Raw genomic sequence first — 11,113 nt, 5'->3', positions numbered from 1 at the left:
CTGACATTCCCTAGACTTGCTCTACATTATATAGCAGCTATCTGTGACCTGTTCAATTAGTTCCACTCTTGTCTTATAGCTAAGGCTTACAGCTCACAGTCGAATAGTCTTTGATTCCTTGTCTAAAAAACTGTTCCAATCCAGAATTTTCTTTTAATTACTTAAAATCTGATATCATATTCTGGTTCGCATTCAGCTTCGTCAGATGAGTCCCTGCAACACATCGGCGATCATATGGATATACATCTAGAGCCCAGTTCATACTCACTCAACGTCGGATACATGAGAGACATCGTCAAATCGTAGCCGAGCAGAGCACAGCGGACATTGGGAACTTAAGTCCAAGAAGCACCTCTCACAGAAGACGCCTTTGCAGTTGGGCGTTTGGCAGGCTACGTAATTATTGCTGCAAGCAGAAAGCATTTTACATCGAATATTACCAAGAGTCAAGAGGGATAGCTCTTACGAGGTCAGCCTTGAATTGCAGACAATGCAGTATTTGCCCTTGTAGGCGCCAAGGTAGCCTTTGGTTAGTCTAGCAAGAGGAGCAAAGGAAGTTTACATGAGATATACTCTAAAGCATGAGCTTTACACACTTGTATAAGATTTCACTTAGCCTGGCCAACAAATGTTTTAATAACTTGCAGTCATCCGAGGCATAAAAGTTAAGCGATTGCGCCCGTCGTCTAGCTTGACGTGGAAACAGGTCTGAGAGGGGAAAGAAAGACAGTTAAAAGTCAGCTAGATAAATATATAAATATATAATGATATAAAGATGGCTATAGACATAGACGGAGGCTTACACGATAGAGGAGGGGTGGAGAGACTTAGGAGAGCAAGAACAGCCTAAGAAAGCCTTAGGGTTCTCTTAGATATAGTTACACATGTTTTAAAGAGCTGCCGATTGAGCTATCAGCCTTACTTCCTTCGAAAAAGCCTCAGAAGAGCTCTATGAGCTTTGTGAATAGTATTTTTGACAATATGCACTTCTACCTCTAGAATAACGCAGGCGTTCATGTAGTAAAGCGGCACGATGTCTGGCATGGGCTGGATAAAACATGGACATAATCTTGTGGCACAGCCGATGATGGAGTGGCTCGCCGATGAGCAGAAGCCAGGCCAACAGGCACAGCATCAGAATCTCCCAGTAGCGCACAAACGAGGGTGGCCTAGGCAGGGGCAAGCAGTGTTGTATGTCCACGATCAGATTCTTGGACAGGGGCTCGAAGGCCTGAACCAAGCCACGTAGAATATCAGCGATCAGTCCGCCTCTTCGAATCACAATCTTCGTATATGCAGGAGCTAAGGAGAAGGCGTATATAGTTGAGATGCGCACAGATCTGTGCAGAGCCTACGCTGCAGCTCGGGTGTCTTGTGCAAGTGCACAGTCATGTCGGCCAGCATCCAGGATAAGCTATAGTCGAGCACGCAAATTGTAAGGAGCTGCAAGTTGATGATGATCAAAAGGACTAGGGAAGCGTTGGAGTGGCGCGCCTCGCGCTCCAACAGGCGCCAAGAGCCCAGCTGCAAGTAGAAGCTGGAGCAAGTGCTCGATTGACATGATCTAGAAACTACTGACTGCGACAAGGATCTTCCGTTCGTTGGGTCGCAGTGGCAGGAGATCGGGCGAGAAGTCGGTCGGCTTCGCCTTGCTGATCTCAAAAAAATCCCTGGTCAAATAGAAATTGCGATAATGAAGGCTGCTCAAGTAGTTCATGTGGAAGCAGATCGCGTGCAGCACCAGCAGTACCATCAATACCAACACCACGGCAGCCAGCCAGATATAGATGAACCCAAATACTTGCATTTGCCGGTCAAAGTCAGTGGCCATGTGGCGATCGGGAGCGCTGCCCAAGGCGTCAGGCGTCTCACCGGACTTGGCATTGTGATCGAACGTAATGCTCACCTCGAACATGGCCCGGATCTTGGCGAACATGTGCGAAGGCCCTGCGAACAGAGCGCCACTGCTGAAAGCTCACTCAAAGGAGCATTTAGGACTTACGACTGAACACCTGCTCGACCATCTGCTGCTGCTCCTCCAGGTGAACGTCGAAGAAACTGGGCAGATCCTTTAGATTCGAGCAGAACCACTCGAAGTGGTTCTGAAGACCGCAGGCGGACGGCTGATCCTTGAACTTCAGCTTGCAGTCCTGCATGCTGATCGTGCCAGCGCCCAAGCAGCGATCATACGGCGAACCCATTTGAGCTTCGAAGAAGCTTTGCTGATGCAACAGCCAGCTATCGCAGTCCTTGTAGCCAGCATCTGCTAAGGGCACATGCCTTACAGTTCAATCACATGTGGTCATAGGGATCTCACTTACAGAGCCGCATAATAGGCTGCTCAAGACCCCGTAGCACAGAGTCCACGCGGTCCATTAGCTTTCTCACCTGGCTCAAACAGCTGTAGACCGCCTGCTCGACCACGTAGACAGGCGCGCCCATGATCTCGTGCATGGGCGTCAGCGCCGCCCTGAGCAGCGTTTGGCCACAGTACAAACTGTACGCCATTATCTCTATATTCGCCATTATGTTGGTCACAGGACCCAGGGCAGCAAGGATGAAGGCCAGACAAACGCTTAGCTCAAGTCCTGCGTAACCTAAAATGGAGATCAAGGATAATGCGCCAATGGATCTGCATGGGAAGTAGATGAAAGAGGAATTGAAAATAGATAAGAGATGAATGGAAGATGGAGAAAAGATGGAGAAAAGATGGAGGAAAGATTGGAGACAGGTCGAAGCTAGATGGAGGAGAAATTGAATGCAAAGAATATAGATGATTGACAGATAGAAGAAAGATCGAAGAGAGCTAGAAGAAAGCTAGAAGAGAGCGAGAAGAGAGATAGAAGAGAGATAGATAGATATACTATATACTCCAGATAGATATAAAAAATATATGATACATACTTAACAGAGCTTACAGACATTAACATCTAGCCTTACGTACTTGGTAGCTCGATTGTAGATGACTATCAGAAACAGGAGTCCAAGAAGCACGATGCATAGCCACTTCAAGCTCAATTCTTTGCGTTCCCTGCCAAAGTCGATGACATACCAAGCGAGGATCAAGAGGATGCCCGATATGTAGCCAATTAGCGCAAAGATCATTAGATTGCCAAAGTTACTCCCGCGCTCTTTCGGCTCCGGAATGGGATCGTGACTGGGGCCCGACTCTATGGGATAAATGGCTCCTTGGCTTCTATCAAAAGATCGATAAGACGAATGCATCCTTCTCATTCTATGTCTGGAAACCAACTGGAATCCAACTAGTCAACAAGCATTGCCTACGAACGATCCCAAGGAAATCAAGTTTAGCCACGTTTAGCTACACTCGAGTCGGTTGCCTGCGTCTTGCGATCTGCTCCTGCTTCCGACCGTTCATTCCCCGATGGATTCAAACTATATGCTGACTATTTTCCAGCTCACTTGACATAAGAGTCAAGGCCGTAACGAAAAGCTTGTCGAACCGTCTTAGCACTAAACATTTGAAGGCCAGGACAAGGCAAGGCAACCAGGTTCATATAACAGCTATGAAGGTCGCATATCCCGTAGAACAGTGAACAGAGAAGCATTTTTTAGCTGTACTACAAATATTTTATTAGCTCAGACTGTATTACGCCAAGGACTTCAGTATAATACCTAAACAGCGCATCTCCTGAACTTCCGTTTCGCTTCGCTTCATGGTTTCTTCTTGCCCTCCTCCTTGCGATACTTGGCACAGTAAGTCCGTTTCCGTATTTGGCCATAGGATTCGGTGCCGGGGTCATCGGAGGAGTCACTGAAAGAGCGGTTAGCTGGCTGAGCGATACCATAGAAGTCTACAGCAAAGCTTACTGAATCTCGGAGATGTCGCTGTGGTCGCCATAGTCCATGGGCCGCTTGCAGAGGCAACATTGGTGCTTGGACTCGCTGTAGCAGGGCTGGCAGTAGAGGCCGGGGCATTCGGGCGTGTCGCACTGTATGCGGTTCGAGCTGTAAAGGGCAGTAGGTAGTCCCTGTTGAAACTGACTTGAATTGAGTCTATCGAGGTACTACACTAACGAGCTCAACAGCTGGGCGCACAGCAGGCACCGTTCCTTGCGCGGACCACCCGAGCGACAGAGGCAACGGCAGCACCTGAAGAGCAAGAAGTGAATGTAAAGAGAGGACTAACAGAGAGGGGGAAGAGCGCTAGTTCAATGTGGGGCAGTACGAACCAGCAGAATTTTGTACGAATCCAACCCCAGCAGCAGTTGCAGCAGCCGTCCTTTTGATACTTTAACGTTGCTCTTATCTTGCGGCGCATCATCTTAAGGAAGCTGACTAGGAGCAGTGAGAATAGATCAGATTGCAATGGATATATATCGTACAAGACTATATGCTAGCAGAACTAAGTCGACTTGAGTCGGACCAATTGAAAAGCTACTTGAAATGAACTAGTAAATGAGTCAGTTCAGTGATGAACTATACTTTCAATTCATGAAACGAGTCAGTTCCGTGATGAACCTTCGTTTTCGACTAGTTATATAAACGATTCTATATATGTATATATAAGTTCAGGAGCTACTAGTTCTATGAACCAGAACATCTATGGATATTCAATTGAATTGCTTACGAACTGAGCCAAAGCACTAGTTCAGCAGCAAAACAGAACTAGTTCATGAGTCACAAATATACAAATGAACTTATCTGCCGATAATTAAGCTATATAACTGCACCTATAACATATAAACTGTGGATCAGACCTCTCTTCGCAAGGATCTTGCTGTGCAGGTAGAGCGCGCGCTCATGCGCTCGCTCCGGGTAGTAGCGCTCCATGATCGCATGGCGCAGTCGCAGTAAATAGGGCTCCGCGACTAGAATGAACCAGGCGAGCAGACACAGCACTAGGATGCCAATGTAATATCGATAGGCGGGCTCTACGGGCTCGGGCAGGCAGCTCTTGGAGTCCACTCGCGTCTTCTGCGACATCGGCCGAAAGGCATTGGCCACGCCCCGCATCACATCGCCCACAAAGCCGCCGCCCTCCACCTGCACATCGAGAAAGGGCGGTATTTCGATATCCTTCTGCTCCTCGCCGTAGTACGTGATCATGTCCAGCAGCCAGAAGACGCTGAAGTCCACCAGGCAAATGCAGCCCAGCTGCAGGCACGTGTTGCACATTAAACTCGCACTCTCCGCCAGCAACACATACTCAATGGCTGTCAGACGAAGGCTGCTCAGCTGCAGCGAGGCTCCAGGTATAGGTGAAAGGATCAATATTTGCAGAGCTCTCACCTTTAGGTACTTGAAATGCTCCAGACGCTGCAGCGGCAGCACTGCGGGCTCGCCCTTCTGCCGGCATTTGGCATCGATCGCATAGAACGAGCGAGTCAGATACATATTTTGATACTTCAGGCTGTGCATGTAGCGCAGGTAGAAATAGATGGATCTGTGATTAAGAATTGAATGAGCAGTAAAAGGCGGAGCTTTATGAGGAGACTGAGCCAGGATGACCTGAAGACCTACTTAAGACTAGTTTCTAGTCTCTATATCAGTCAGTCAGTCAGTCAGTCAATCAATCAATTATTGATAGATGCCACCTACTTGATAAAGATGAACAGCACCATGATCCAGCATAGCAAATCCAGCCAGCTGTCGAATAGGACAAGGGGACGCAGGCGCACTTTGATATCGTGAATGATCTCTTCGCCCACATCCGACAGGTTCCTGGATGCATTCGTGTGGAAGTAGAAGTCATGCTCGAAGCTGATGCTCACATCGAACATTTGCTCCAGGTGAGCGACGAACTCGTAGTAGCCTGGAGAGCAGAGAGGGAGAGGCAAAAGAGAGTAGAGGTCAAGCAGAACTTACATAAGAGGACAGAAAACAGAGCAAGACAGAGAGAGGGAAAGATATTTACGCTCCAGTATGGTGTCCACGATCGCCCAGCTGCCATCCCAGACGCCAGCGCAAAAGACATCCACCAGCTTGGCAGGATAGCAAAGAGCCAGGAAGAGCTTCGTGGCGTAGCAGAGAGACTTTAGGACGCCAAGTCGAGCGCGGCACTTGAGCATCGCTCGACTTGCCGCCTTCTGGCAGCGGGCCCAGGGCGTGCCCAGCTCCGAGTTGCAGAGCTCCAGCACAGCCTTGAGCCAGCCAGCGCAGCTCTTGAAGGTGTCAACTGCAAACGCAGCATAAGTAATCAGAGAGAGCGTGGCACAGAGAGGGAGAGGGACTCACTGATGAGCAGGAGATAGCTCTGAATGCGCAGCAGCAGCTCCATCAGCTGTCGCATCACGCGGCGCAGCTCGTCCATCAACAGCTCGATGGCCATGTGCACGGCGCGCACCGGCTCCGCAATGACATCCATCATGTGGCCCAGGGCCTGGCGCAGCAGCTCCTGGGCGCAGGCCAAGCTGCGCAGCAATACCATCAAATTGGCCAGGATATTGGCGATGGGTCCGCGGGCAGCCAAGAAGAAGGCGAAAGTGATGAGCAGAGCGCGTCCTCGGCTGCTGCCGAGAGAAGGTAGTGCGAGAGTCAATACACAGCTGCAGGGCAGGCGAGGATTAGATGGGAGCTACAAGTGGATGCACTGGCTCACCGCACGGCGCGACAGAAGAGCATCGTAGTGCAGAGCAGCCCCAGGCAGACGTAGAGCAGCGACAGCTGCGTCAGATCTCGTGTTTTGTGCGCCGGCTGCAATTCGTACCAGAGCAGGATGAGTCCAATGCCCGTCAGGTAGCCACAGATGACCAACGGTATTATCCATTTCAAAGGCCAAACTTCAGATATATGTGGCTTTAACTCGAAATCTTTCATAATTTCTAAGAAATCAGTGCAAATGACATTTGAAGCAAAGCAACAGGAATAAATGTAGTTTCCCATTGGATTCTTATCTGTGCATTGCCTATAAAAAACGAACTAACTTATATATTTGTCATTTTATTGAATTGAAAATATTTGCTTCACATTGACATTCAATTCAAACGCGCGCCAAGTGACCTTGCCGATCATAAGCATGCTGCTATAACACAGCCATGTTATAAAATATGTTATATTATTATATATAGCTGTCTCGCTCTACGCCAGTATAATATTGTTATACAAAATAACTGCCTGCTTTGCTCGCTGACATTGTGAGTTATTCAGCGGCTGGCAGCACATACAAAAACTAACTGCTATGACATTGATTGGCCGTTCAAATTATATCAGTTGACTTTAGCTCTTAGTCTCTCAATAAGCTAAGAAATCAATGCAAATTGCATTTAAGGTAAAGCACAAGAAGAATTGCATTTCTTTTGGCCTAATGTCTATTAAACAGTTAAATATTTTGTACTTTGTACTTTGTATTAACTTTAGTATTTTCTGCACATCAAAATTCAGTTCAGACACGCACCATGCCGCGATGTCATAAGCACGCCGTTATAGCACTGCAATGCTACATATAGTTGTCTCGCTCTATGTCAGTTTGAAATTTATATCGCACTTATTCGAATTTTTCAGCGTCTGGCAACACTGACAGAAGCTACCTGCTATGCCACAGCGTGGCCGTTAAAATTAAAACACTTGGCGCATTTTCTCTTGTTCTTTTCTTCTCTGTTGCTTCACTTGCTCTTTTAGTTTTTATTCTCAATCGAATCGAACCACTTACAGGCAACGCTTTTTACATTTCTCAAACCTTAATTTTCATTAACAAACTGTATTTCCGTTTTTGCTTTGCGAATATTACATAGTTAGTTTATGTTGGGATCATTTTGGGAGAAAATTTGTTTCAGGGGAAATTTGCTTTTTTCAAACTGCGCGCGAATGCGCGCTGAATGTAACGAACTTTTATGTTTTGAACTTAGTTTTAGTTTCTCTGTTTCTTTTACGTGCTGAAAAGTACAACATTGCAGTCGAATTTTGACAGTTTATATATATATATATATATATATCTTTTCGATCTTAGGAATTGTGAGTGTAGAGACTGCGTGTTGTTATTTTATGCTCATAATAATTTATAGTTGTTTTTTCTGCTTAAAATCTATATATGTAAATATATAGTATATGTATATGTATATATATGTACGTATGTCTGTGTATGTATGTGTGTGAGTGTGTGTATCTGGTTTTACAAAGTAGCTTTAGGGCCAGGTTTATGGAAGGTCTTTAACTTAATAATGCATGTATATATAAGTACTTCTTATGTATATATATATCAATGTATGTATATATATATGTATAATATGTATATAGGTATACAAATATGTAGGTCTGTACATATAGATTGCAAATTAGTCTGGTGTATTTGATACTTTATTCTTTTGCAAAAGGTAATTGAATTACGTTTACGTTAAGAGTTTTTACGTTTATATATATATATATATATAGATATACACATATATATATATGTTTATATACTTATGTAATATATATATATATATATATATATATACGTATATATATATATATAACTCAGTCTAGCACCCCTAGAGATTGAACTTGGATAAAACGGATCGATTCGCTCACGAATTTATCAATATACAATGTGAACTGTTCCAACATATATATCCATATATATACAGATATACAGATATATATATGTATGTATGTATATATGCAATTAGTTATGTATAAACTCGTATAATATTGGCTATATATACATATATAGAGATATAAATATGTCTGTTTATATTGATTATCGGCTAAATGTTTTGCACTAAAAATTTGCCATAACTAAATAACATTCACACTCTCTCTCTCCCTCTCTTGACCTCTCTTCCTTCCTTCGTTCCTTCCTTGCAATGTTTGTCAATTGAATTCTAATTACGATATATAACTAACACACACACACTCTCTCCCTCTCTTTCACGCTCGCTCGCAGACATGCAGGCAACTCCTTACCAAATGGATTCTAACTGTGTTTTCATGTGCTATCTGTATTCTATTTAAGTAGCTTCCACTCCCACTATCCTCATCTCTCTCACACACATTCAAAAGCAATTCCCTGCAATATCAACCAATTGGACTCTAAGTGGAAATTCTCTTGATACTACACGTCATTCTCCCTCTTTCTCTTTATCTCTTGCACAAAATTAAACACAAACAAAATTCCTTGCACCTTGGACTCTAACTGGAAGTGTAGCTCGAATGCTATTTGAATAACACACATTCTCTCACTTTCTCTCTATCATACACAAAACTGGACACAAACGATATTCCTTGTAATGGCTGCCAATTGAATTCTAATTAGTATTCATTTATCATTAGATTATATATAAATAACACACTATCTCTGTCTCTCACACACGCATTTAGAAAAGTACTTGCAATGATATTCTAACTGGAATTTCCGCTTGCCAATTGGATTCGACTAAAGTTTCACTTTCAACCAAAATGCTTTAAGATTAAATCGTATACATTTGCCCAGGCTTAAGAAACTTACTAAAATCTCGCAAGTATATAGTTTATAGTATATATATGTATGTGTGTGTGTGTGTATGTATATAATAGGGAAAATATCGACAAAGTTTATGCTCTAAACTTTTTCTACTGGTTCACTAGGCACTTTCTTCTTCCTCTTCTTCCTTTGATAGAGCTGCAAAATGAGACTTTCTAATGGGCATCTGAAAAGTTGTATATTTTGAAGTCCCGCACCGTAATCCGGGTTACTCTATATAGGGCTTATGACTTGTCTGCTCTGTGTGGACTTCTGTTTTAGGTACTGCAGCACATAAAGGAATCGAAATCAAAAATCAAAAACACTCCGGAAATATCCTTGCAGGGGCTGTACGAGAAGTCGTTACTATCTGAAAATCGAGACGTACTTTGACAATTTTGTTGGAATTGTTTTAGAGTCTACATAATCTAGCTTAAACAGATCTGTATATGAACCAGGATTTGGCAATCAGATATACATATATTAAGACTATGTCCAGCTAGGCCAGATGAACGTGCCATAGAGTTTAGAGAAATTGTCTGAGTAAAATTAATTTTCTTTCAGATATTTCCAAGAACTTGTAGCTCTTTTTCTACATTTAATAAAAATTAATTCTGAACATACCGGAATGCCATAGCTTTAGAAATGATGCTCGAAAAATAAAGAAAAAATTCTTTTTACCTCTTTGAATCTATGCATATATATACTATAAATATATATATATAATGAAATCGGAAGTCTTTATAAAATAAAATGAAATCCTTGATAGGTCTATATAGTATATATATATACGATATAGTAAGCAACTTTCTCAACTTGAGTTGGTTCTATCTCCCTCCCTCTGCAAGGGCATTATAACTTCGTTTAGCCGAGGTTAACTCTAACTGCAACTTTTTTTCTAATTTCTTTTTCTTCTAATCTCTTTTATCTACTCTCCCTCAACTCTAATCTTTTATCTCTCTTCCTATTATGTGTTCTCTCACTCTCACTCTCACTCTCCCTCCCTCTCTCATCTGTTTTCTCTCTTCTCTTTCCTCTGCCCTTCACTTTTCAATTTGTATTTTTTTCGCTCAGTGTAGTTTTTTACAGTGTTGTTTCCTAAGGCTTTAGGTTCTCAATGTTTTGGATTTTGGGAGTGGGAATGTTTGGAACTAGTTCCATTTCGAGCCAGGCAGTATAATAGATCTTCTTCTGCTTCTTCTTGTTCTTGTCGTTCAGCCGAAACTTAACAAAAAACGCAGCCAATTTGTTAACCAAAGCGAAATAAAAACAATTTTTTAAAAAGATTTTTCTTGTAGTTTTTGAAAATTTTATGTTTTTTCATTAATATATATTTTTGAATTTTTTTTTAATTTTTAATGATACGTTCTCAATTTGTTTTTCTTCTTCTTCTGGTTTCTTTACCAATTTAATTTAAATATATATATATATATATTAGATGTGTTTGTTATATATACATATATATGCTATGTGTGTGTGTGTGTATAATAATTTACATATATAGTTTGTTTTTGTTGTTGCTTACATAACTCTCTTTGCAATTTAATAAATTATACAATTTCTTTAAATTTAATTTCTTTTAATTTAATTTTAATTGAATTAATTGTATACTTGCGTAACTTAACTGTACTATATATATATATGTGTGTGTATATATAGGTAAATTGCTGCTACGGCCACGCCCATCATTGAAAACAAATGTGGGACGCGATATGTATTTACAAATGTATTTTT

General features: G+C 42.5%; 2 protein-coding genes across 2 annotated transcripts; both read right to left on the bottom strand.

Moving 5' to 3' along the window:
- Nucleotides 1-139: 139 nt before the first annotated feature.
- LOC111596887 (DC-STAMP domain-containing protein 2) lies at nucleotides 140-3,448 on the bottom strand. Its single transcript, XM_023311337.2, has 10 exons — nucleotides 2,945-3,448; nucleotides 2,322-2,632; nucleotides 2,003-2,263; nucleotides 1,580-1,947; nucleotides 1,356-1,524; nucleotides 994-1,302; nucleotides 597-708; nucleotides 467-535; nucleotides 269-406; nucleotides 140-213 (listed from the first exon to the last, which is right to left on the bottom strand). The coding sequence occupies exons 1-10, from the start codon at nucleotides 3,232-3,234 to the stop codon at nucleotides 162-164; spliced, it is 2,079 nt and encodes a 692-aa protein (XP_023167105.2). The 5' UTR covers nucleotides 3,235-3,448; the 3' UTR covers nucleotides 140-161.
- Nucleotides 3,449-3,580: 132 nt separating this feature from the next.
- On the bottom strand, nucleotides 3,581-6,801 carry LOC111597412 (DC-STAMP domain-containing protein 2-like). Its single transcript, XM_030223622.1, has 10 exons — nucleotides 6,563-6,801; nucleotides 6,199-6,509; nucleotides 5,879-6,139; nucleotides 5,563-5,776; nucleotides 5,254-5,407; nucleotides 4,722-5,199; nucleotides 4,194-4,299; nucleotides 4,039-4,113; nucleotides 3,832-3,969; nucleotides 3,581-3,775 (listed from the first exon to the last, which is right to left on the bottom strand). Exons 1-10 carry the CDS (start codon nucleotides 6,778-6,780, stop codon nucleotides 3,676-3,678), a joined length of 2,055 nt encoding a protein of 684 aa, XP_030079482.1. The 5' UTR covers nucleotides 6,781-6,801; the 3' UTR covers nucleotides 3,581-3,675.
- Between the last annotated feature and the right edge of the window lie 4,312 nt (nucleotides 6,802-11,113).

This window comes from Drosophila hydei, unplaced genomic scaffold (assembly GCF_003285905.1).
Source record: "Drosophila hydei strain 15085-1641.00,03,60 unplaced genomic scaffold, DhydRS2 tig00000243-arrow-arrow-pilon, whole genome shotgun sequence".
In the NCBI taxonomy this organism is placed as follows: domain Eukaryota; kingdom Metazoa; phylum Arthropoda; class Insecta; order Diptera; family Drosophilidae; genus Drosophila; species Drosophila hydei.
This window is presented reverse-complemented; position numbering and strand designations above follow the sequence as displayed.

Excerpts from the sequence above, each read along its gene's own strand:
- LOC111596887 (XM_023311337.2), bottom strand. The coding sequence starts at position 3,234 with ATGAGAAGGATGCATTCGTCTTATCGATCTTTTGATAGAAGCCAAGGA. Across the intron at positions 2,264-2,321 it reads GCAGCCTATTATGCGGCTCT|ATGCTGGCTACAAGGACTGC; the intron begins GTAAGTGAGATC and ends TGCCCTTAGCAG. Across the intron at positions 536-596 it reads CTAAGTGAAATCTTATACAA|ACTAACCAAAGGCTACCTTG; the intron begins GTGTGTAAAGCT and ends TCCTCTTGCTAG.
- LOC111597412 (XM_030223622.1), bottom strand. The coding sequence starts at position 6,780 with ATGAAAGATTTCGAGTTAAAGCCACATATATCTGAAGTTTGGCCTTTG. Across the intron at positions 6,140-6,198 it reads GAGCTATCTCCTGCTCATCA|TTGACACCTTCAAGAGCTGC; the intron begins GTGAGTCCCTCT and ends CTGCGTTTGCAG. Across the intron at positions 5,200-5,253 it reads AGCATTTCAAGTACCTAAAG|CTGAGCAGCCTTCGTCTGAC; the intron begins GTGAGAGCTCTG and ends GCCTCGCTGCAG.